The 27,362-nt window shown below is 39.5% G+C and overlaps 1 protein-coding gene across 1 annotated transcript; it reads left to right on the plus strand.

The window, feature by feature from the left end:
* Window positions 1-804: 804 nt before the first annotated feature.
* Window positions 805-13,766, plus strand: c7h11orf24 (chromosome 7 C11orf24 homolog). The gene is made up of 4 exons (XM_087843382.1): window positions 805-895; window positions 4,099-4,152; window positions 4,259-4,418; window positions 7,616-13,766. Exons 1-4 carry the CDS (start codon window positions 836-838, stop codon window positions 8,527-8,529), a joined length of 1,188 nt encoding a protein of 395 aa, XP_087699508.1. The 5' UTR covers window positions 805-835; the 3' UTR covers window positions 8,530-13,766.
* The last annotated feature ends 13,596 nt before the right edge of the window (window positions 13,767-27,362 follow it).

Below are 27,362 nucleotides of genomic sequence, written 5' to 3' on the forward strand. Positions count from 1 at the left end.
CTGGATTTTATCAAAGCTATACAGCTCCATCTCCATCTGACACGACCAAACAGGAGGAGGTAATAACGATTTTGTTCCAATATTTAAAGCACCCGTTGATTGTGTCTGCTGTGAAATCTGGGTCAGATGTGATCTATTTTAATATTCTAGGATGTTTTTCCAGTAGTGGTGATTTACACTCACTAACCCAAATTCTGAGTGGTACCTTGGACCATTGGTTTAGGGTCTTAGCATGCTGTCTATATAACATTTTGCTTCCCAGAAGAGATTGTAATGAAATGTGAAATTTACCATGTTCTTCCATTTTGCAAAATAACTGGGAATTGCAGCAGCATGCTAGGGATCTTAGTTGGACAGCTAATAAATGGATAGACATGGAAGTGATTCAGCTGTTTCTTTAGCAAGTAATATTTTAAATTGAATCCGTGGCCTTCTGCCCACACATATAAATCTAGAAATTCACTTGTTCCTTTCAATAAATTATTTTGATGTAAATTATTATTATTATTATTATTATTATTATTATTATTATTATTATTATTATGCATTTCTAAGGCAAACCTGCTCATATCTGCCTTGATATGTTTGGTCAAAACGGTATTTCTCAACTTTAGTAACGCTCTATATGTTTAGATATTAATAGCAATAATATTATTAGCAATGAATTGAAAGTATTGGTATTAGTCATGATAAATTTTGGTAAACTGTAACAATAGGAGGTGTTCTTGTTTTAACGTGGTGTGGCCAGCAGAGGGCAGGAGCACATAGATTATCAGCCAACACAGCTAAAACCGCAGCTGAGGAAGAAGGTCAGCGTCTCGTACAGAAGGTGTGGATGTTTGGTTCCTGGGTACCTGTGTGTGGTTTACAGCAAACGAGCCCCCGCATAAGCCTGGTAGGACCTCCGATCACACGGACTGTAGCTAGCCTATGAGCAGTAACTCTCCGTGACCGTGGCTTGTTAGTGTTAGCTGCTCGGTAGTGTGGATGCACTCGCTGCTGAGGGGAGATGTCTCTTCATCCTTCATCATGCTCCGTTAACTCGTTTCCCGGTGTGTTTACTGCCCGGTGACATAGCGATTACAGCATTATTCACTGTATTATCGATGGTGTGGTTTTGCTCGTTACCATGTTGGTTTGTGTAACCGAGCCAGTTAAACACGGGTTAAACTTTGGGGTTTCCCATCTGAACTAAGATCCGTGTCTTCCTTCGGAGCAGCTTTCACTTGGCCCAGTGTTAGCTTGTGTGAGCTACAGCTGCGTTTCTCTGCTCTGACTTGAAGTCACAATAACACGTGACTGACCCTTGTTGCTTTGGATTTTTTCTGTTTATTCGGCTAAAGTTAATGATGTAATGTTTTGGGTTATTTGGTGCTAAAGCAGCTGCTGGCTGTGTGCTCGGGAGTTTCCGTTTTAGCCCAAACTTCTTTGATTGGCAGCGTGGCAGAGCGCGCGGCACTTCCTCTCTCCACGTTGGCGTCTTCAACGAGTTTTCCTGTTTACACTGAGGGCTGGTCCTGTGCCCCAGCTGTCTAAAACACATCCTGTTTACAGTGAACACACAGATCTGGGTCCCGGTGCACTGTGGGGCAGTGCTACAAATCCGGTAAAGGCTGGCCTAATGTGGAGGGTCCCCAAATAACAGTGCATACTCCCTGTGGAGCTCCCTGTTACTTTACACACGTGAAAAACTGCACCAGAAACCTGATGAACCAAACTGGTGCTCATAGGTCAGTGGATATATTGTTGGCATTTGTCACAAATATCATGCCGCGTGTGTTATTCAGTAATGGCTTCTGCTTTTGAAATGCAGTGTTTGTTTTTAGTTATTTTTCCCAAAGAAGCACAAGGTGCTCCACATGAGTGGAGGAGAGCTGATGCCCTACATGTGGACATCAGACTCCACTCATCCCACTCAGCCTGTGCAGAATACAGCCAGCAAATATATCACATTAGACCTCATTAAACAGCACTGTGGTGTCTACTTTGCCATGATGCCAGGTCTCTCTTGGAAAAGAGATTTTTAATCTCAATGAGATTTTTTACCTGGATAAATAAAGGATTAATAAATAACTTGTGTATTAGAAGTGATGTTGATATATTTTATTCTTTACTTTTAGTGTCTTTGAGGTCTGTTTCACACAAAACTTGCTGGCTGTTTCTGGCTCTCACTCACTCCCATCTGTTTTCATGGACTGTGATTTCTGTGACTACAGGCTTATCGCGATCTTTTGATTTATCTCTAACTTAATTTCTTAAGGTAGTCTAGGTGGGAGTAGATATTGTAGTAGAATTTATGGACAAAGTCTTGTAAGTGGTACATTTCAGTGCAATCAGCTACAACTCTTTAGGTTTGCAAAACACTGAAGTGTTCCCTTTAAAGTAAAATGACTCGAAGTTTAGTTGTCAAAAAAAACCAAACATGTCCTTACCTTCTTTAAACGTGAATATTAGCTACAACATATGGAGAAAATTTCAAAACAAATTCATTAATTTTTGCCTGATTGCATTTATGACTCCTACAGTAATTTACACTGATTATTACCATTAGCTTTGACAATCAAAATAAATACCATAACCTGTGGTTAAAGTAAAATTCTCTTATACAACTTGAAGATATGACTTGAAGCGCCAGCAGCCTCTTCGGCGATGTAAGCGTACAGATTGTGTATCTGGGATTGTACTCTCAGCCTCCTACTGTACACCTATGATTGTACACCAATCCACCCAACCAGCATCATCAAGTATGCCAATGACAACACTGTGGTTGGATTCATCTGTGATTGTGATGAGACAGTTGACAGTGTTCGCCCCCCTTCCTGGTTTCCTATGTTTTTGTATGTCAGTCACACTTAAATGTGTCAGATCATCAAACAAATTAAAATACTGGAGAAAGATAACCTGATTAGGCCTGACTACTACTAGTGGAGTAGACCAAAAAAATCCTCAAAAGCCAGACATCATGCTGTGATCCAAGGACGTGCAGGAACAAATGAGACACAAAGTAATTGAGATCTCTCAGTCTGGAAAAGGTTATAGAGCCATTTCTGAAGCCGTGGGACTCCAGCGAACCACAATGCAGTGTTAGAGATTGTTTGGTTGGCCAGTAGTGGTAGTTGTGGTACTCAGGCTTTGGAAGAAGACACTAGCTGGATGGATCTTTCCTGACTGACCCTTTGCACAGCCAACGAAGCTGCTCACTTCACTTGAATGTAAAGGCGCAACTGTGTCACTGTGTTTCAGTATAGAAACCCATTTCAGAGATTCTGACACTTCATGTGTAATTTAATTTTGTTTGGGTTTCTTCATTTGAAAGTGAAATACATGCAGTAATTATTGTTGAGCTAAATGTTGTCATTAACACTTCACTATAATTAGCTCTGTGCTTCTGTAACTTGAGCCTGGAGTCTAATTAAACTCATAACTCATAACGGTGATTATGACTCGTACTACTTCCTCCAGGAGCACTACTTGAGATGTGCATTGTTTTGACACTAGATGGTAGTCATTCCTCACATTTGGGTGGACTAACTGCTCTTTACTGTTGTGCAGGTGAAGAGGCTTGAATGGCGTGCTTCAGGAAATCTGCCTTCCTGAACTACAAATCCCAGGATTTAGCCTGGATAATGTAGAAAATTGTAAAAAAGTTGTAGTTTTCACAATACTGTTTAATTTGAACCAAATCATTAGTAACATCCTTCAACTTTGACTCTGTTGGTCTTGATAGGGCCTGAAATGTCTTATTAATTGAGAGAGTATTTGTATATTTTAACCAGTGGAATTATAGTAACTATATTTTAATATCTGGCTGAATGGCCCAGTAAGTGTTATGTGTGTTAGTTGTTTGAGTGAAACATGGTAAGAAAAAATAAGACTCAATCAAAAGGTTAAGATGAAATGATCCAACCAATATGAATAAATGCTGTCATCCTAAATGTTAAATACAGCTGTAATTGTGGTTTTACATGTTTCTGTTTAAGGACTGTCTCTGTTTACTAGAAGAATAAGATGTCCTGACGCAGAACATCTATAAGAACACAGTTTATCAACCCCGTCTGTCAGGCTGCTTCTGATTCTTGCTTGTGTTTGTCTTTGTAGGTCCAACCAGAAACTGACTTCACCTCCTCCTGGTTTCCCCTCCTTCATTTCATTGTTTGTACAGGTTGACTGTGTGAACTTCATTGTACCCGGTGTGTGTGTGTGTGCATATGGATGTGCCTCTGTCTATGTGAGCGTGTGTCTGTCTGTTCCCTCCCAGCCCACCATGTCCCTGTATTCCTCAAAACTCCAGCTGAGCGTATCACTGTGTCTTCTCCTCCTCCCCCCCTGTGTGCTTCTGCTCCTCACTGACTCCTCCACCACAGGACCAAATGGGGACTACCTCTTCTCAACACCCACAGTTAATTGCTCCACTGGATGTAAGTATGTGGCAGGAGTCTTAAAGGTTCTCTGTGTAAGCATGTGAAGCTTTTTTAAAATCTGTTTTCATGGGCAGTGTGTGAACAGCTTGTGACATAACTAAAAAAAGAAAAAGGTGAGACCCGTTGTGGACACCGAACATTGTTAACACAATAACTTGAAGATTAGGCAAGGTAGGATTTTCATTTTGATACCATTGGTGAATCTACTAACACTGGCAGCCACAAGTATCCTTCAATGTTGTGACACTCATGGTCACAATATTGGCACGAATGTAGTCTATATGTCATTTGTCGTGGGTGCCAGGTTGATAAAGTGTACAAAATAAGCATTGTATGTGTGATTAGTAAGATTCACTGGACTCACATCTGTGCTTGTCCTGCTAGACCTCAGTGCAGCGTTTGATACTGTTGACTGTAATATTTTATTACAGCGATTACAGCATGCGGTAAGTATTACAGGTACTGCGCTGCAGTGGTTTGAATCATATCTAATAGACTCCAACTTTATCTCTCCACAAAGGCAGATAACACACACCAGTTAAACCGCAGGAATGTCTTAAAGGCATAATAATCTCTCATTTCCTGCTTATAAATTCAGATAAAACTGAGTTTGTTGTACTTTGGATAGAGTCATAGAAATATGGGCTCCAACTACCCTTTTCTCAGAGTGACTCTGAAAAACTAGTTCATGCATTTATTACTTCCAGGCTGGACTACTGTAATTCATTAATATCAGGATGTCCTAAAAACTCCCTGAAAAGCTTTCAGTTGATCCAGAATCCTGCAGCAAGAGTACTGACAGGGACGAGACCCTATGTAGAAAGACAGGGTCTCCCTGTTAAATCCAGAGTTGAATTTAATTTCTTGCTCCTCACATACTTGAATAATCAGGCTTTATCTTGTCTTAATGACCTTGTAGTACCATATCACCCTATCAGAGCACTTTGCTCTCACACTGCAGGCCTACTTGTTGTTCCTAGAGTATTTAAAAGTAGAATGGGAGGCAGAGCCTTCAGTTTTCAGGCCTCTCTTCTGTGGAACCAGCTTCCAGTTTGGATTTTGGAGACAGACACTATCTCTGCTTTTAAGATTAAAACTTTGCTTTTTGATAAAGCATATAGTTAGGGCTGGATCCGGTTATGCTGCATTAGGTCTAGGCTGCTGGGGGATTCCCATGATGCAATGAGTGTTTCTTCTTCACTCACCTTTTTTTTTTTTTAACTCACTATGTGTTAATACACCTCTGCATTCAGTTATTTGTCATTATTAATCTCTGGCTCTCTTCCACAGCGTGTGTTTGTCCTGTCTTCCTTCTCTCACCCCAACCTATCACAGCAGATGGCCGTCCCTCCCTGAACCTGGTTCTGATGGAGGTTTCTTCCTGTTAAAAGGGAGTTTTTCCTTCCTACTGTTGCCAAAGCACTTGTGCGTAGGCAGTTATATGATTGTTGGAGTTTTTATACTTTCTTTGCCTTGTTGTAGTGTCTCTACCTTACAACTGTTGTTGTAATTTGGCATTATGTAAATAAAATTGAACTGAATTTGAATTAAATTGAACAAAATAAGCACTTCATGTAGCTCTAGGCACAATTCATCAATTAATCTTTCTTGGGAATGTTAAAGAAACCATAAGAGGTCCACAAAAAACAAAGACTGCTTGATTTTAATTTGGCCGATCTCTCATTCAAAGTCATCTTCTTGGCCAAGTTCAGATGGCTGGTTATTCTAAAGTCCGACTGTGAGAAAATGCCAACTCCTCAAAAAGAAATATTGTTATTTCAACAAAATGTACTGTTAAGATATTTGTTATTGGGGAAATGCTGAAGACCATTTTATCAGTGATTGCAGTTTACAGTATTCATGGTTCAGTAGTGGCATAGAATAATGAAATGAAGGCACAAAAGTAACCTAGAGGGTATTTTGCCTGGAAATTTTAAGTAAAGCACAACTGCTTTGAGCATTTAGTTTTACCAATAACAGAAATAGTTGAACTTTGTAACTCTTCAGTATTTTCTATACAGGATGGTCGTGGGTTGAGCTTTTTAGCCAGATACACCAAATAACAGTCATTTCCATGAACCGTTAGAGTGTAACAGTTCAAGTGCCAGCGTTGCCTTGTTGAGTCATTTGTTTACTGTTGTGTTGGACATCCCCATCTGAAAGCATCGCCTCCTGGTATGCCTTCATAACCTAGCTGTACTCTTTGGCTTTTGCCACGTAATGAAGCGACTCAGGCAGTGAATGTGCTACACTTCTACTCTAATCTCCTTTCAGTAGGATGCCTGACTCCAAGGAGCTAATGTAGATATAATAGCACACAGGTTTAACTACTTTGGGCCGTCAATGAAAGCTACTTTAAGCTGCTTCCTTGTCAAAGCGATCAGCTGTACATGTTTGCTTTGGATGACATCCATGCCGGATTCCTTCCTGCTGCATTCCCACCAGTGACCTTTCATTTGCCAAGCTAATGTTTAATCTGCTTCACTATTGAGCCACCTTACTTCTGGCTTCACTAAAGGCATGAAAATTTATGTTTTTAAATTTTGTCTGATTCAAAGGAGCTTGGAGAGAAAAGCGTCTGGACTTCTTTAAGTTACTTGAAGACGTTTCACCTCTCATCCGAGAAGCTTCTTCAGTTCTAAGGTCAAATGGTGGGGAGTCCCAGATTTAAACCTAGTGGGAGTTTCCCCCCACAGAGGGACAAAAGGACCCCCTGATGATCCTCACCCTCTGTGGGGGGATACACCCACTAGGTTTAAATCTGGGACTCTCCACCATTTGACCTTAGAACTGAAGAAGCTTCTTGGATGAGAGGTGAAACGTCTTCAAGTAACTTAAAGAAGTCCAGACGCTTTTCTCTCCGAGCTCCTTTGACTACGATGACCTGGATGACTGAGAACCTTCACAGACATTTTGTCTGATTGTTTTTGTCTACAATTTTGACTTAGATGGTGATCATAAATATTTTTTAAATCAGTTATCAGTGTAATTTCAGAGTTCCCAAACTTGTTTTGGTTGTAAGGGTTTCTCGATCTTGAAGATAACACGGCTCTTTGGCTATTTACAGGGTTAAAATTCTTTGAAAGGTACAAACTGATGCTCTGCAAATATACGAGTGAAATATAAATGTATGTTTGGCTTGTAGCAAATGTTTGTTTCACTAATTTGTGCTGACTAGAATTTGTTGTTTCCAGGTGCTACTGATGCAACAACAAAGACCTCTTTGGATGGTGTGACCACTCCACTGAAGACTTCAGTCTCTGCCTTAAACCCTAATAACACTTCAGATGTCATCACACAGACCAACTCTAGTACAGGCAAGGATAATAACAGTCTGCAACTAAATGCAAGCACTCAGTCCTTCCTGAACTCATCATCCACCAACCACACCACTGTCAGCCACAGATTGAATGAGTCTGTAACATCGGTGAATAAAAATGAGCAAATTACAGAAGGAGCCCTTTCTTCCACATCTTCAGCATCCTTTCAGCAGCCATCGTCACAGGAGCATCTCAAATCACCAGAGGCATTTACCCCCACTAGCTTGCCTGCTCAGCGCCTGCATACTGGATCCACCACCAGCACTAGCAGTATAACAGCAACCACTTCAGAGTCTGTTAAGAATGCGGTCACTACACCTGTGAAATCTACAACCTCAGCACCAGCAACTGCAACAACAACAACAACAGTAGCCCCACACTCGGTGACAATAGCTAACACAATTGTTGCTGTTACTTCCGTCCATGGTTCAGACATGTCTCCATCGGCTGCCCTGCCACACCCCAGTGCTGAGGTGGCACCGATTCAGACATCATCTTTAACCAAATCACCATCTGCTATATCTGTTGCCAGTACTGATGCATTGGCCAATCCAAATAAATCTTTTGCCTCAGCTACGAGGGTCCCTGTGGTAGAAGAGGCGGGGGCTGTTCTGACCAAGCAGCTCGTCGATACGGCGTCTTTACTGGCTGTCCTGCTCTTTGGCCTGCTTTTCTTCTTGGTCACAGTGGCAGTGTTTGTCAAACAGGCCTACGACAGCTACAAGAGGAAGGACTACACGCAGGTCGACTATCTGATAAATGGCATGTACTCAGACTCTGGGGTATGAGACAGGAAGAGGATAATTATATTTCATGAAGCTTTTTCTTTCTTTGACTCGGAGCAGGAAAAACAAAACGAACTAAATGACAGACTAACTGAATGGTAAGATGGTTCTGTGAATTTACAGGATGGTCCAGTTAGTTCAGCAAGAAATGGAAAAGGATGATTCTGAGTACACTTACCATAAAACGGTGATGCACACTGATCTGTTTTCTAGCAGCTCCTGTTTTTTGTGGGGGGGGTTATGTCAAAATTCAAACCTTATAGCTTACATTTGGTTCTGCTAGTGGCCCCTGACAGGATTGGAATCGATTAGATGTTGTTGGCTGGCTCAGTTGCGACGTTTCCAGCAGATGACCTCTTCATCAGTTAATTTACTGCTGGTAAGAAATGTCGAGATTATCTAAAACTAGAGTTGTAAAAAAAATCAAACTAGCAAATAATTTATTGTATTTTTTTTTAATTTGTAAACATTTTTTTCCTAAGTGACATCTATATAAGGACCAAATCAGAATGTTATGCCTAATGATTCATTTCCTTGTCATTACCTTGATGCTTATTTTATTTTTGAAAAAGTCAATTGACATACATCTCAGTGCCAAATAGGGTGTGTAACTGACAAAGAATAGCTCTGCGCTTAAGGCATTTAAAATATGTCACGTTGCAAATTCTTTTTAATGTGGTTTAATTGGCCACAGTGATAATTCAGTTATTCAGTGCTTCATGCAGCAATGCACAAAACAGTTTCTGCTTGACAAGTTTTGAAGTTCTTTCAATTCAGAAATGACTGTTTTAGACGGTATTTGTTTACATTTTTGGAATTTGGTGTTGCTGATTTGATAACAATAATAATAATTACTGTTATTATTATATTTGCTCTTTACAATTGGATATATAACCTTGATAGTGAAGAAATGTTCATCAGATCTGTCACATTTTGTAACCTTCCCATTCCAGCGCCTGTACACAGTGTTGAACTGTTTATTGCAAAGTAGATTATTTGTTTTGTTATTAATCCTCTACAGAAAAATGGGGTAAAAATGAAACATAGATCTAAGTGTATAAAATCACTCTTGCAACATTTGACAGAAATCTAATGTGACGTCGTAGCTAAAATTTGCCATATTTCTGTGGTGTCATTATATTTCTCGGCCCTTCCCATCTTTAAGATATCACATTTTCCACATTTTTAACTACAGCTGGCACTTGTTGTAATTTACAACCACAGAGCTAGACTCAGACTCGCTGTTGAAGCTTTTCTAAAGTAATCATTATCAACACGGTGAGACACCTGGGTCTGTTGTAGTATTAGTCTGTTGTAATCTTGGCCATCATTTCTATAAAAGAGAAAGAAGTAGCTGTTCACACACTGCAGAACTCCAGATTCCTCATTTATTACATCTAGGGACATTTCAAGCACACCTGCTTTTCATCAGCCAGCGACACACCAGGCAGTGCCATCTGAAATCCGCTGTGAACAGTCATGTGACCACGGGAAACTGCAAAAGCTTGCAGTTAACAACCTTGTACAGGACAAAGAATTGATAAGTGAATAATTTGCTGAATAAAACCAGCAGATTATAGAGAGAGAGAGAGAGAGTATTAGATCCCAGCTGTGAGTACTTTGAACGGGAAGTCGATTAAATAGTCTGGATACACTTCTGGCTTGTTTATAGTCTAGTGATGGAAATGGTCAGTAAAGCATCATTTTAGTTTTCATAAAAGATGGCAAAGCTAAAAATCAACTTATGTATAAACCAGGATCTGATCAGCACAGACGGGTGAACTTGAACCAGCCTCTCTCAAACTGTATTCAAGGTAAATGAATATGTGGAAAACTTAACTCTATAGAAGTGTTGATGTTTTCTCAGAAAGACAAAAATGCTGCACAGGTGCTGCTGCCAGCTAATTACGCTGGAAGATGTGTTTCCATTGCTCTGTTTCCATCAGATGTGGCCGCGTGTGTTGAAGCCTGATGTTGGTGGATCAGGGCCAGAGTGCACACTGTGGTGTCTGCTTTAGCTAACAGGCCAGAGAGAGGCCACAGAGACATTTAAGTCGTCAAGCTGAGGATTTTCCACCCACTGTCACTCTGTAAATGTCAGTTCATTTGTTCTGTTGTGTGAAAATTACATGCAGCACAGGCCGCGCTCACAGAGCCTGTTTGGCTGGCAGCTCTTCCACTTGAAGGTCAGACAGACACACTAACACCGCTTCATCTTAAATCACACAGCTCCTGCTATGTTTACAGCTAGCATTAAAACTACTCTGCCCTCTGAGGAGGATTAAATCTGAGATTTTTGGAAACTAGCCAGGTTGGTTTGAAAAGTTGAGGATTGTGCAGGATTGCAGGCTGTGACAGTGTCGTATCCGTCACTGCTGACTATCAGCAGCACATTCATCATGAACACATTGCAGGCGTTGCTGCCCTTGTATAGCAGCTAAACCCTGCATGTGGTTGTGCTGTCACGTTATAAAGAAATGACATTGGTGTGGTGTGAACTGAACTCCTTGAATTCATGTGCAGTTATGCTATTAGAATCGTTTTGGAGGTTAAACAAAAATTTCTAACATTTCAGATCAAACAGAAGCACAGTTGATGTAACGCCAACCCTTAGTCTGATTGTTCATTTTATGTAAGTGACAAATTATAAATCGTAAAGTTAAACTAGGTCATCTCCAGCACGGCATTTCATATTTTTGATCATCTGTAGGCTATTCAAACTCTCAAATAATTTCAGGTTTTATTATTATTTCATTATTATTTTTATGGCAGTTCCACAAACAACATTCTCTTTTTAAAGAAATCTTTATGAATTCTCCTTCACACTTTCCCTGGGATCATGATGTTTTCCATAGAGGTCAGTGAATAACAACCAGAAAAGATAAAGGATTTATTTATTTTTTTCAACTATTGGACTCCAAGCCATTAATGGCAGATTTTATGTTAAACAAACCTCACTGTGTTAAATACTCAGATTTTCCAAATGTTAGAGGGTTCCTTTAAAAGTATTGACATTTCATTAACTTTCATTGCTACAGACGACATTTCAACAGTGTTCCCTTGCACGTCTTCCAGTGAATCACAGGAACAAGGCCATACTTAATTGTTTATTTCTATATTTTTTAGATTCTCACAGTGAATGTATTCTTTTAAAAGATATTGAGTATATATTGTCTTATTAATGCATTGTGTCTTTGCCTGTTCATGTAACTGCTATGTTTACTCCAGTTTTCGCCTGGCTTACCTCACTGTGCTCTTTCCCATGCCTTTGTAAGAAGCAACTTGAATGTTAAGCCATTTATTCATTCATTTTCATTATATTTCGACATTCCTTCAAACGTGCACATTGCATTCAGCAAAGAGCAAACGTTTTACCCGATTTCCCTTAAAGAGAGAAAGCAGCAGATGTTTCATAAAGAATGAGATGGTGTAGCTCATGAAAAACATTCCTTCTACAATGATAAGTAAAAGCTCTGTCACACGAGGCTGGTCTCTGTCTATTACAGAAACTTTGGAGATCAGGTGCATTTCCATTTTACCATATAATCTACTTAATGTCTTGGTTTTAGACTGATTTCGTCCGCCGGGCCGAATGATTCTCAGTTATTTAGCTGTGCGCTACAAACAAAGGCGGTCCTTGAAGTCAGTATCCATTGCCATACACTGAATTACTTTGCCTTTTCTTGAGCACATTGTATTTGGTGTATTCTTCCAGTAGAGTACACAGCTGATGGAACTTCACCAAATAATCACTGAAGCACATCTTTGTGTGATAAAGCCAAGGGAAACATAAAGCCATGAGCAGTTAGTGACTGAATGAGAGGGAACTTGAACTGTTCCACAACAGCAAGGTGACCTTTCTGGGTTCATCTGAAACCTACACAGATTTCAAATGAAAATGTAACGTTTGAGATGTTGTATTTCTGTTGTAAATGTATTTAACCCTTCCTGCCGCTGCTTGCATTCTTCTTTGAGAGGAGACAACTCTCGTCTTGTGACAATGCACTGATTGGGTCACAAGACCTCGAGGGGATCAGTATGGCAGGCTGTTATCTTTGTTTTTCTCAAACAACCTTGTTTTTTTTTTTTTAAATGATATTGTCTTTATCACATTGGTCTCATTTGGTTTTGAATTTATTCCCATATATATGTTTTTGTTAATCATAAAAACCGAAGGTACAATTAAAAAAAAAAAGTTTGTGATGTGTAAATCTCAAAGCAGTTCTTAACTGCCTGCTCTGTGATTTCTCCTCATCAAATGATAGCTGATGCTTTTGAGACCGTTTCAGACGATGACGATCCTCTTTTGTTCTCCTCTTCGATTGTCTAGTTAATTCAGAAAGCTTCCAGTACCTAAAATCTTGTTCCTTGCTTAAAGATACTGGAAAAATACACAGATGGCAATACCCCTGCATAGGAGGCAAGAAAATCACTTAGCTCAACTGTAGAGTTTGCTAAGCGAGATGGTTATTTCCCCCATGAAAGGAGAGTTTGTATAAACGATAATTTCTGCATGGTTTAAAAAACAGCCTCAGATTTTCTCAAAATTTAATCTTTCCTCATTTTTTTCTGTTTTATTAAACAGATTTCTGTTTGGGTTGTCGTTTCTTCCTTTTTTTTTTTCCTGTGAGAAATTAGGAAAATAATCACATTATCCAAAGTTTATTTATTTTTATTTTTTAATTAAATGGCAAAAATGACAACTTGTTAGTTCTAACCATGACCTCTCTAGGCTTCTGTATGTGTTTGGCATACTTTGCTTTGTTTCTTTTTCCTCTCATGGACAAAAAACCCCAAAATATGTTTTTGTTATCCGTATCACCCAAATTGCAACTTCATGAAAACATTTTGTAGTGTTTATTTGAGGTGTATTTCCATTTTTCTGAGGTCTGTTTGAAACAACATAATCTATAGCTGTTAGTAAGAGTATCTGCAATGAGGACATAAATGTCTTTTATGGCAGTCAGAATGTAGTTCATACTGTATCAAATTGTCTTGGATTGTGTCGTCGTGTCCATTAAGCAAGTGGATTTTACCCCCCAAGTGAAGATGGTTTACTGATGTCCGTAATTTCATAGTTTTTCCATAGATCCTGGAACCAGTGTGGACTGTGTTAAAGGTAAACTTGTGTTTGTGGTGACTGATGTGCAGGATGTCATGACACCTGCCCTGTGCCAACCTGATGTTCTAATGCACTTTGAACAGAGATTTTTACTTTGCAGAAAATAAATGAAAAAAGAACCGAATTGATCGTGTTGGTGTTTGAGTAAATCAATTGAATGTTTAATTCATCGATGAAGTACAGTTGCAGAGTAGTACCATGATTTTACATGAAAGGAACATTCATTAATCAAAGCAACAGTGCCAGGTTTAACTCGCAGTTCAGTTCGTGTGGTGGGATTTCTCAGCACTTCAGCACATCAAGCTGCACCAGCCCAGGCTTGGGGATTCTGATAGATGCACAACAAGACTGACTTGGCTGTTATGTGAGCTCCAATTGTGCTCTTGGAGTTCACCATGTCTCCTACACAAAGTCAGATGGAAGCCCAAGATTCTGTACTGACTTCCGAAAGGTGAACTCTGTCACTGTACCAGATGCACATCCCTTACCTCTTATCGATGACTGCATTGATGAAATTGGGCCTGCAAAATATATCACTAAACTTGATATGTTAAAAGGGTATTGGCAAGTGCCTTTGACATAGCAAGCATCTGACATTTCAGCTTTTGTCACTCCTGACCACTTCCTACAGTATACGGTTATGCCTTTTGGCATGTGCAATGCCCCTGCAACATTTCAGAGACTGGTCAATAAAGTGTTGGGAAACATTCCTAACTGCAGAGCATACTTGGATGACATTGTTGTGTATAGCAGTGACTGGTCAAACCACATGGCTACATTGAAAGAAGTCTTCATTAGCCTGTAAAATGCATCTCTCACCTTGAACCTTGCCAAATGTGATTTTGCTAGCGGCAGTGTCCTCTACCTTGGCCAGCAAGTTGGTCTAGGAAAAGTGCGCCCTGCAGATGCCAAAGTCGCTGCGATTAGGGAGTCCCCCCCCAACCAACCAACCACCAGGAGAGAACTGCGGCGTTTCCTTGGGATGACAGGATATTACTGGCGATTTTGTAAGAATTTCTCTTCTGTTGCTGCCCCTCTCACTGACTTAACCAGTCCCTCAAAGCTGTTTATTTGGTCTGAGAGTTGCCAGCAGGCTTTCGAAAGCCTTAAGGGCTTACTTTGTTGCACCCCCGTTTTGTCTGCTCCTAACCTCTCTTTACCATTCAAACTGGAAATGGATGCCAGCGCAGTTGGGGCAGGAGCGGTGCTTCTCCAGGAGGATACCCAGGGCATTGACCATCCTGTGAGTTTCTTCTCTCGGAAGTTTGATAAACATCAGCTCAGGTACCATTGAAAAGGAGACACTTGCTTTGTTGTGGGCCTTGCAACATTTTGAAGTTTATAAAGAGTCAGGTCAGAGTTCAGTTCAGGTGCATGCCAAGAGATGTGGATTTGCTTTTGTTCTTTTTATCTTTCAGGTGTCAAGCCTCCACCTATTGGCCAGTTCAAAGTTGATTGGCATGTGTCTATTGGCTGGTCTGGGCACAGTTGGCCAATCACTCTCCAAGGATCACTACAAATGAGCAGCTCCCTGGCCAGCTGGTGGCTGCTGCTTTATAACAAACATTTGTGTGAAGGCTTCTTTGTTTTGTGTGTGTGTGAGTGTGAGAGTGTGTGTGTGTGTGTGTGAGAGAGAGAGAGAGAGAGAGAGAGAGAGAGAGAGAGAGAGAGAGAGAGAGAGAGAGAGAGAGAGAGAGAGAGAGAGAGAGAGAGAGAGAGAGAGAGAGAGAGAGAGAGAGAGAGAGAGAGAGAGAGAGAGAGAGAGAGAGAGAGAGGAGGCGGTGGTGGTGGCTGGACAGGTAAGCTGGGGGTACATTATACACTGGCTGCAGTTTTTAAACTGTTAGACACACTAGGTTATGCGGTTGATGCCACTTTTGTATGTTTTCACTGATCTTTTGTCGAGTAGCTAGGTAGGCCTTTTGTTTTGCATTTTTGTTTTAGTTAGATTCTGGAAGCTATCGACTTCTTCTTGTTTTATTAATTTCTTTGATTTGGCTCAACCGCCCGGTCCTCCTCCCCCACCTTTTTCTTTTAAGTTTGACCATCAAGGCAAGCAACCAATAAATCCTGCCTGATTCTTAACTGTCCTGTTGTCCTCCTCCTTCATTGTTTGTGGTTGTCCAGTGTTGCTGTCTCCTTCTTACCTTTGCCTCCAAAGGTAGGAAGGGGGGGGGGCGTAACACTAAGGATAAAATGCACTATATGTGTAAACAATCGTTAACACTAATATACAGATGAGTGAAAAAATATCTGAAAAACATGAACCCTTGATGCATGCCCAATCATCCAGGTAAGAAAATCTTGAAAAGGTGATTCTGTTAATCTGGCCGTAGCATTTCAGTGGCAGCATAGCCCGCGGGATCCCTGGGACACACAACCCCACCACCTGGATAAGGTATCAATTGATGAATGGGTGGTGGAAAAGTTATTTTTAAATAAAAATAAATAAAATGTTGTCCCTAGTAACATAGGGACAGTTACAAATAAAGTAACAGAAGCACATTCACATCACAACACTCTCCCCAATTTATTTCCACTTTCCTGTTTTGACGCAGCTATTGTATCATAAAGACAGATTAAAATCATATTCAGACCATATTCAGAATTTATATGTGAGCATCACAAACATTCATTTATTCAATTTAAAGCTTCGCACACCAAATCCATGTCATTATCAATGCTTTGCCTGTTTTACATTTATTGTCCACTTGATGGCAGAGTAGAGAAAATGAAGCATCGTGAAGCTTCAGCCCATGAGTGGACCAATTCGATGGAAAGCTTCAGTACTTCACGAAGCTTCATCTCACCATCACTAAGACATAGTCACAGAGCAAAAAAGCAAGCAAGCAAACAAAGGACCATGCAGATAAAGAAGCTGACTTCACTCTCTGTTTTCAAACAACAATCAGGCTTCAACTGAACATCTTCTTAAGTAGGAGACTGGAAATCAGGTAATTACCAACAGCTGAGATCATGACTTACTTTCAGGTGTACAGAATCCAAGGATTGGACACCAGAGGAGGACCCATCCCTCAAACACAACGTGTGACACACACACACAGAGACACACAGAGCAAGACTCAAACAGACAGTGAGAGGAAAATGAGAAGAGAAAAGAATGAGCCAGCACAGGGAAACTGGACCATGACATAACTCGGTTTATCATCCTTTAACTCTGTTGAGAATGGGAGGTTACAAAATTAACATTATTTTTGACTCACTTGTTGTTTAACAGCTAAAAGACACATGCAATTTCACTAAAAAGCAACAAAAAATATATAAAGTAGCATAAAATGGAAATTGTCAAAAGGTGGTCTACAAACCACATAATTAGGTACATTAGCAAATGATCCCAGTTATTTTTCACCCACAGTTAGCTGTCCAGCTGTTATCTAAAGTCTTTTCTCAGGGTGCACTTTGGGTGTAGCAGGAATGTGAAGTGGATGGGAAAAAAAAGACAAGTGGAAGAAACTGACGATGTCATCAGGTTCATCACGTCATAAAGATGGAGTTTTTACATTTCTAATTTCAGGCATTAACAATTGTTGAATTATATTGTGATGGTAGAGCACATCATCTACTGATCAGACTGGTGGTTTGATCCCTGGCTCCCCCAGTCTGCATGCCAAATATCCTTGGGCAAGATACTAACCTGCATTTACCATTTTGGGTTAGGGTTCAATTGTCTCGTAAATGTCTTTTTCACTTGTTTTAGTGACGAGGAGATCTAACCAGCTGGAGGACAGCTGGACAACAGCGGGCTCGTATCTACTGAAGGACTAAAGGATAAACAGATGGGAGGAATGTTATAAAACACCCTCTACACACGCAGCTTAAAGGTTTACATCAGCTAGACTGTACTGTACTGTTGACCACTTAAATTAAATACGAATCCCTCAATAACACAATTTCCATGTGTACAAAGACATGTTGAAGCAATGCAAGGTTTACTACAGTTTACCACGGTGCTGAAGCATTTTCCAGAGCATCAGCAAGTGCTTTACCCCTTAGTCATCTGGTAACTCTCCCAACATGCCCACAACGAAAACACACACATAGCAAAACATCAGTCTGGGTGCATGGGAGTCCAAACATAGCAAGCCACATGCAGACTAAATACCACACACAGTAAAAATAAAAAAAAAAGTCCTCAGCGATCCTGTACAGTTTACATATGTATAAACATACAATTTTTGCCACCTGGAGAGATCATTCACAGTACACGATATTATTAGCACCTGTGACTGAGTAGCGGTAATTTCACCGTGGGCGATTGTGGCAAAATATGATCCTAGAGACATTTAGTATAACTGGAACTGTCACAGAAGTGGTTTTGAGAATCAATCAGTCCCAACATCAAAACCAGGTCGATATGTGGAGCTAGTAACAGAGAGGTCTGTTAATACATAGTGAGTGAGAAAGGTGACTGGAAAGGAAAAACTCAATGCATCATGGGAATCCCCCGACAGCCTACGTTTATTGCAGCATAACTAAGGGAGGATTCAGGGTCACCTGGTCCAGCCCTAACTATATGCTTTAGCAAAAAGGAAAGTTTTAAGCCTAATCTTAAAAGTAGAGATAGTGTCTGTCTCCCGAATCCAAACTGGAAGCTGGTTCCACAGAAGAGGGGCCTGAAAACTGAAGGCTCTCCCTCCCATTCTACTTTTAAATACTCTAGGAACAACAAGTAGGCCTGCAGAGCGAGAGCAAAGTGCTCTAATAGGGTGGTATGGTACTACAAGGTCATTAAGATAAGATGGGGCCTGATTATTTAAGACCTTGTATGTGAGGAGCAGGACTTTGAATTCAATTCTGGATTTAACAGGAAGCCAATGAAGGGAAGCCAAAACAGGAGAAATATGCTCTCTCTTTCTAGTCCCTGTCAGTACTCTTGCTGCAGCATTTTGGATTAGCTGAAGGCTTTTCAGGGAGTTTTTTGGACATCCTGATAATAATGAATTGCAGTAGTCCAGCCTGGAAGTAATAAATGCATGAACTAGTTTTTCAGCATCACTCTGAGACAGGATATTTCTAATTTTAGAGATGTTGCGCAAATGGAAGAACGCAGTCTTACATATTTGTTTAATATGTGCATTGAAGGACATATCCTGGTCAAAAATGACTCCAAGGTTCCTCACAGTGTTACTGGAGGCCAAGGTAATGCCATCCAGAGTATGAATCTGGTTAGATACCATATTTCTAAGCTTTTCAGCGCCGAGTACAATAACCTCAGTTTTATCTGAATTAAGAAGCAGAAAGTTAGCGGCCATCCAAGTCTTTATGTCTTTAAGACATTCCTGCAGTTTAACTAATTGGTGTGTGTTATCTGGCTTTATGGACAGATAGAGCTGGGTGTCATCTGCATAGCAGTGAAAATGTATGCTATGTCTTCTAATGATGCTGCCTAAGGGAAGCATGTATAAATTAAACAGAATTGGTCCTAGCACTGAACCCTGTGGAACTCCATAATTAACCTCAGTGTGTGAAGAGGACTCTCCATTTACATGCACAAATTGGAGTCTATTAGATAGATATGATACAAACCACTGCAGTACAGTACCTGTAATACCTACAGCATGTTCTAATCGCTCTAATAGGATATTATGGTCAACAGTATCGAATGCTGCACTAAGGTCTAGCAGGACAAGCACAGAGATGAGTCCACTGTCAGAGGCCATAAGAAGATCATTTGTAACCTTCACTAAAGCTGTTTCTGTGCTGTGATGAACTCTGAAACCTGACTGAAACTCTTCAAATAAACCATTCCTCTGCAGATGATCTGTTAGCTGTTTGACAACTACTCTTTCAAGGATTTTTGATATGAAAGGAAGGTTGGAGATTGGCCTATAATTAGCTAAGACTGCTGGGTCTAGAGATGGCTTTTTGAGTAAAGGTTTAACTACAGCCAGCTTGAAGGCCTGTGGTACATAGCCGATTATTAGAGTTAGGTTGATCATATATAAGATCGAAGAATTAATTAATGGCAGGACTTCTTTGAGCAGTTTTGTAGGAATGGGGTCTAAAAGACACGTTGATGGTTTGGAGGAAGTAATTATTGAAGTTAACTCAGAAAGATCATTTGGAGAAAAAGAGTCTAACTTAACATCAATGGTACTAAGAGTAGCTGTAGATAATATTACATCTGTGGGATGATTATTGGTAATTTTTTCTCTAATGATAAAAATTTTATTTGTGAAGAAGTTCATGAAGTCATCACTAGTTAACGTTAAAGGGATGGTTGGCTCAAAAGAGCTCTGACTTTTTGTCAGCCTGGCTACAGTGCTGAAGAGAAACCTGGGGTTGTTCTTATTTTCTTCAATCAGTGACGAATAATAAGATGTTCTGGCTTTGCGGAGGGCTTTCTTATAAAGCAACAAACTATTTCTCCAGGCTAAATGATGATCCTCTAAATTTGTGACACGCCATTTCCTCTCCAGATTACGAGTCAACTGCTTTAGGGTACGTGTTTGAGAATTATACCACGGGGTCAGGTACTTCTGATTAGAGACCTTAGTTTTCACTGGAGCTACAGTATCCAGAGTCGTACGTAGTGAGGAGGTGAAATTATTAACAAGATAATCGACCTCTGTTGGGGTAGCGTTCAGATAGCTGCTCTGCTCTATGTTGGTACAGGGCATTGACGATGATAACAGTGGGTGGATTATATTCTTAAACTTAGTTACAGCGCTTTCAGAAAGACATCTACTTTGATAAAGTCTACTCTCCACTGCTGTGTAATCAATTATTGTAAATGTAAATGTTATCAGGAAATGATCAGACAGGAGAGGGTTTTCAGGAAACACTGTTAAATGTTCAGTTTCTATGCCATATGTTAAAACAAGATCTAGAGTGTGATTAAAGTGGTGGGTGGGTTCTTTTACATTTTGAGAGAAACCAATTGAGTCTAATAACAGATTAAATGCCATGTTGAGGTTGTCATTTTTAGCATCTACATGGATGTTAAAATCACCCACAATAATTATTTTATCTGAGCTCAGAACTAAATTAGATATAAAGATGTAATTTTATTTTCATTATTATGGCTTGCAGCTCATGAACATCATACTAACTAAAATAAAAGTTACACATACAGCTCCTCAAATCTTAGTACTTGGTGCCAGTGTTGTACCAAGGAAGGTAAAGGTAGGTATCCCCGACAGAATTATTTCCCTCTGGAGCACGTGGAGCAGTTGGCTCCGCCTCCATTCCAACTAACTGGACATGGAAGTTGTGACGTTTTACTTTAGTGAAAAAGTGAAACATTAGTGTCGTTAAATTACCGCTCAGTTTCTGGGTTACAACAGTAATGACACATTCACTGTTCTCAAGTGTTATTGGACAGGATTATTTCAACAAACCAACAACAGTTTACCTGATAATTATTTCTATCTTACTATAACTTTACTGTATAAAGAGCTAAGACCTCAGAAATTTCAGGAGTAGTTATTCATTATAAGAAGTGTTTGTGAGCTAAAAATCAAGAATGATGGATATTGTTTGTCCATGATTTGCACAGCCCAGCGCATGCTCCCGACACAGTGGAAAAAAATCCTGACGGTTATACCTACCTTGGCAAAAATAAACTGTCCAGCTGCACTAACTGACTACAGATTAGTGGCCACTGATACGATTGCTACACTGACTGAGACTTGAGGTCAAAGATGAACTTGACCCCCTTCAGTCTGCATACAAACAACACATCGGAGTGAATGATGCGTCACTGTGCGCTTGTTTATCTGGAGGAATCTGATGCTTATGTAAGAGCTATATTTGTTTTTCAAGTGCTTTCAAAACCATCCAACTCAACATACTCAGACAAGCTGACAGAGATGGGAGTAGATTCCTCCTCGTTTCCTAGATTACAGACTACCTGACAGAAAGGGCAGTTTATCAGGTTGGTTACAGCAGATTTCAAATACAACTCTGAGTCCTGCCACATCCAGAAATCCTCGGATGACGCTGCCATTGTGGTGTGTATATATATATATATATATATATATATATATATATATATATATATATATATATATATATATATATATATATATATATATATATATATACATATATATATATATATATATATATATATATATATATATATATATATATACATATATATATATATATATATATATATATATATATATATATATATATATACAAGATCCCTGTATTCAGAGTACTGTCCATTCCTGATATATATATATATATATATATATATATATATATATATATATATATATATATATATATATATATATATATATATATATATATATATATATATATCAGGAATGGACAGTACTCTGAATACAGGGATCTTGTAAAGGCTTTCAGTGAGTAGAGTGACAAAAGCGACCTCATGTTGAACACCTCTAAGATGAGGGAAACGATAGTAGATGTCTGAAGATTGAGGCCTATCAGTCTGTGGTGGTGTGTGCTGTTCTATGCTGCAGTCTGCTGGGTAGGCAGCATCAGAAACAAGGGTGCACAGAGATTACACAAACTAGTGAGGAAAACTGGCTCTGTAATTGAAACCAGACTGCACACACACGGAGGTGGTGGAAAGGTGCCCACTAAAGACATTACAAACCATCCTGAATAACTCTGATCACCCACTTTCCAACATCTTCATGGAATGAAGAATACAGGAGGACAGGAGAAGGACAGAAAAAAAGTATCTGAGTAGTTTGCTTTCATCTAATCATATTTTAAGTGCCTTGGGGCGACTGTTGAAATTTGGCGCTGTATAACTGAATTTTCTACAGTAATCAGTCCTTACTGATGTGGTCATTTTTAAAGAGGAGAAAGTTTGTCTTTTTTGCAAAGTCTTCAAAAACTATTTTTTTTTTTTTTATCTATTTACCCATCTATTAAAAAAATAACGTTTAGTTTCAATGGATTCAGAGACAGCCCCCCCCCCCTTCCCCGTCACACAATGGTACAGAGAAACGTTCAAGGTGTTACCAATGAAGCGCCTTGGTGGCATTATAAAGGGCAATTGTGATGCATTCTGTAGTATATGGCGCCCTTTGCTTGGTCACCTACCTTGTGACCTTGCTGTGCTGACATGAAGGGGGATCACATTTTATTTTTAAACATAATAATGAATGTCTGTATTCCCTTTTTTTTCCCTTGTGGAAACACTGTATTTGACCCAGACATGTACATTTGTAACTCATGTACCTGTATTTGTTTTTGTTTTTTTCTTTCTCTTCTTTTTGTTCGTATTTGGCTGTGCTGATTTGTTGCTGTTTGTATTGTTCCCCCCAAAAATCAATAAAGCATTGTTTTTAAAACAAACAAACAAAAAAAACCCTTTTGCTCTGCATTTGGTCTTTATCTTTCAGCGCTCCATGTGTCAAGAGTGGTGGATTGAGAGAGAGCTTGAAGTCCCCGCAGCATACCTCTAAGACATCTGAGAGAAAGTAAAAGGTTTTAACGTCCAGCCTTTTGTGTTTAAATTATACAGAAAGCTATAACAGAGCTTATCTGTGTACACTTTTGCTAATAGTAAATCATCTTTATTCTTAATCAACTATTTAATGAAAATAAAAGTCTAATTATTATATAATTAATAAGAAATGTAGTTTGAGTAATGAAAATAATTCTAATGTCTGGACGTTGTGTGCATAGACGTGATCTGTGTTTGACCTCAGTAGATTAGTGTCTGTGGGTGGCTGCAGGAATGTGAGAGATAAGAAGTGTCACCAGCCCCACATTATACATGATTCTGAATAAAAGAAATGGCATCAGGGTTTGTAATCATTGAACCAACACCACAATTCATATGTGATTTTGTTGGTAGTTAATTACGCTTAATTGTTTAATACTGATCAGAATATAATCAGTTACAAGTCTAACCAATATGACAAGTAAGAAAATATAATCTCTGAAATGCTTCTGATAACAGGCCTCTGCCTGAGAGGCTGAGTAGCAATGATGGGTGAGATGTTATCTCAGAAGCTGTGACATCCAGAAAGAGAAGGGGGAGAAAGGGTGACCAGGTATAAAAGTTAAGTGAAGTCGGGATATGGGGTTCTTCCTTTTGTCTTCTGCAAGATGAACAGTTCAAAAGATCAGATGTTCACAGCTAGAAATTGGATGGTTTGGTTTTGTAGCCTTTTCTCTGCTCATTTTTGCATTTAGACCATTAGTTCAAGGAGATTTGTATTTCCACAGAAATAAGCACATCTTCAGGCATGGGTGTGCCCATTCTCTCTCTAACCTCCTTCCTCACAAGGATCAGAATAATGTCAGTGTTGGCCCAGAGTAGGTTAATCAGATAGCTATAATTCAGATGATTTAAAGAATTTTTTTGTGATTTTTATTATTTGATTCTGCTTCTGCTTCGCTCCTGATAAACCGATTTAATAACTGTTTTAAGCTTTTTTTTTTTTTTTTTTTTAATATTTCAACTTTGTGTTATGCTGTAAAATATACCAATTGTCATCATATCAGCACAGCTTTTTAAAATTACTTTTTCTGAAAGGTGATTCTTTCTTTTTATACTTACAAGGCTAAAGTAGGAGAAATTTAAAATGCAAACAAACAACAGTTTGGGTGTTAAGAGGATCGCCTGTAATCCTCGAAAGAGGTCAGTTTCACATCTATTGCAAAAAAACATCACTTTTCCCTTTATTTCAGCATTTAACAACTATTTATTGATTCTCATGAAGTTGATTAAAATCAGAAATTAAAATTACCAGTGTAGAGGCTAAGCCTAGGCTTGAAACCACTGAGATGTTTGTTAACGGGGTGACGCGATGTCACTGATATACATGAATAAATTAAACAGTCCAATAACTCCATCAGTACTTATCTTGTCCTTTTGGTCTTTATTCCAACATCATTTTTGACATAACAGCGCAGCGGCCACAAACTGTTTGCCTTCTTCCGATTATTAACAACACATCTGACGCTGATTACGTGCGTCTACCTTAAATACCTTTACATAAACCTACCATACAGAAAACTGAAAAGGGTGACCTCTAGCGGCAAAATACGGTATTAATCCAAAAACTCTCCCGAAGGACATCGTGAAAAATTTTCAATTTGAACTGAGTGCAGAAGAACCCTGTCAGAGATTTGACTGAACTGGGGAAAAAGATAAGCGTCGACTCAGATCGGTCTGTGTCACAATACATACATAAACTTGAGAAGGGTTCCAATTTCCTAGAGAGGACTGCACAGAAACAAAAAATTATTACCATGAACAAAATGAGAGCCAGACCCTTTGATCGTGCAACATGACAACCAAGGGATTTTTCAATTTAATTTAGTTGATAACAGTAGTTGACTCAACTCAAGGTGTGTTTGAGATGAGTCTAAGAAAGTGTTGTTTCACAGAGGTTTAGGGATGTATATATTGGCCAGTTTATATGAGTCATGTCACATAACACTCAAAGTAATTGATACACAAGAGTCATCTGCAGAGAGGTGATTGCTTCCTAAAAGTTGCGTGCTTGCTCTCTGTGTCCTGTTTGCCAGGAATCGGGCTGCTCTGAACAGCCGAGCGAGTTAATTGACTGAGATAAAAACACAAGAAGCCGTGTGTGGCTGTGTTAAACATGTTATACAATGTGTAACATGCTATAGCTGAAAAGGTAAATCCTTAATATTGTCATCTTAGGCACACAGCTGTGGTCACATTAGAAAAAAAAACCTTAAAGAGAGGGGGAAGAAAGCTAAAACGGTTTGTTTCCAGCTGTCCTCTGGAAACAGCACTCTCCTCCTAAGCTCAGCTAAGATACACTGAGGTGAAATTGAGTCTGAGGTCTGAAGAATCACATTTTGAAAAGTCCTTTTGGAAACCATGTGCACTTAAAATATGTATGAAGACTGAGAAAACAAAAATTCTTCTTGCAAGTGTGCCTTTTGAAAAGATACTGTATACATGCACAAACATGACCTGCACACACACACGGACAGATGAACCACACACAAACACTCGCACAGCAGGAGCACTTTCAGGTTGCAGGAACACAAGGTTGTTTTAAGAGGCAAACATGGGAGCCATTAAAAAATGTGAGAACACAGCTTTCTGGCTTCAAAGGCCTTTTTCGGTTGCCTAGCTTGTGAAAGCGATGACATTCAGTATTGGCATTTCTTACTAAAGTGTGAGGTTGCTGCCTTTCCAAAGCACCAGAGGGCATTTTATTTGTTTTCAGCGGTTTTGGCACAGCAGGCGTGTCTATGCAATCAGTAATTCTGGCACCTCAACGGGTGCCAGGTTGAACCCCCTCTCAACTTTTGATTGTAAAAATCTCTCTTCAAATAAGTAAAGCCAGACACGATTACTACTCTGTAGCTCATTTTTGTGTTTTTTCATAGTTTAGGTCAAAACTGGAGGAAGTAGGAGTGTCAAAGGTGTCAGCAGAATGAGTTATATTTTTTGTAATTGTAAGTTCGATCTGCTCTCTGACATATTTTATGAATTAGTGTGGGCAGCCATAGTGGAATTATTTCTGGTTTGTTAGTATCAAAGTTTTTGTTTTGTTTTAGTATTTTATTTTGGTTTAATTTTTTTTATGCTGCTTTAAAAAAAAGGATGGGAATTGATAAGAATTTTGTGATTTCGATTCCAGTATCGATTCTAATTTGGTTCTCATTGGTTCCTCTTTGAGTGTCACCATCACTGAGCAGTATATCAAATACATTACATTATTCATATTAATTACATGCTGTATGGACAAATGTTTGTGGATGCTGGAGGTGTTTCCCCTCTTTATTGTGATGAGTGTTGGGGTCATTACACCAATAAAGTAATGAGATATACTAAACACAATACTTTTCTTAAAATTATTGGAGTACGTTACTTAATTACTCCCAGGATAAAGTAATTTGTTACACTACTATAGGGCGATCGTGGCTCAAGAGTTGGGAGTTCGCCTTGTAATCGGAAGGTTGCCGGTTCGAGCCCCGGCTCGGACAGTCTCGGTTGTTGTGTCCTTGGGCAAGACACTTCACCTACCGCCTACTGGTGTTGGCCAGAAGGGCCGATGGCGCGATATGGCAGCCTCGTTTCTGTCAGTCTGCCCCAGGGCAGCTGTGGCTACAACTGTAGCTTGCCTCCACCAGTGTGTGAATGTGAGAGTGAATGGGTGGATGACTGGACGTGTAAAAGCGCTTTGGGGTCCCTAGGCGGGACTAGTAAAAGCGCTATACAAATACAGGCCATTTACCATTTTACTCGTTACATTATTTTTTTGTTTCTTCAAAAATTGACCTGAAACTTAATGTCTCATAACTACCATTTAACAATATAAACCTATAGAGTAGTGAGGACACATATCTGATCGTTATCTTAGTATAAAGCCGACATGTCAAGGATCACGCTGTGTGGCAGGCAGGATGTGGACCAAAACGCAGGACTCAGAAACAGGAAGTTAACTTAAAGTGCAGTTTTATTTGCTGGAACACTCTTGCTAAGAAGTTAATTTTACAAACACAAACACAAACTAAATTAAACTCAAGAAACTAAAACTAGGAAGCATAAACTAGGAGAATGAAACCAGAAACTAGGAATAGAATTTCACCAGAACACAAAGGGAGATACAGCACGGAGAAGGTGTGAATGAAGGTTAAATACACAACAACAAGCAGGGGAAGACTGAAGACTAAAATACAAGAGGGGAACAGAGCAAAGAGGAAACACCTGGGAAACACAGCTGGTGCTAATTACACAGACGAGACAGGGGACAGAGGC

The sequence above is a fragment of the Neolamprologus brichardi genome, chromosome 7 (genome assembly GCF_056152115.1).
Source record: "Neolamprologus brichardi isolate AB-2024 chromosome 7, ASM5615211v1, whole genome shotgun sequence".
Classification (NCBI taxonomy): Eukaryota; Metazoa; Chordata; class Actinopteri; order Cichliformes; family Cichlidae; genus Neolamprologus; species Neolamprologus brichardi.

Bases quoted from the DNA above. Each gene is read 5' to 3' on its own strand.
- c7h11orf24 (XM_087843382.1), top strand. From the start codon at position 836: ATGTTTGGTTCCTGGGTACCTGTGTGTGGTTTACAGCAAACGAGCCCC. The intron at 896-4,098 runs GTAGGACCTCCG...TTGTCTTTGTAG, and splicing joins CGAGCCCCCGCATAAGCCTG to GTCCAACCAGAAACTGACTT. The intron at 4,419-7,615 runs GTAAGTATGTGG...TGTTGTTTCCAG, and splicing joins AGTTAATTGCTCCACTGGAT to GTGCTACTGATGCAACAACA.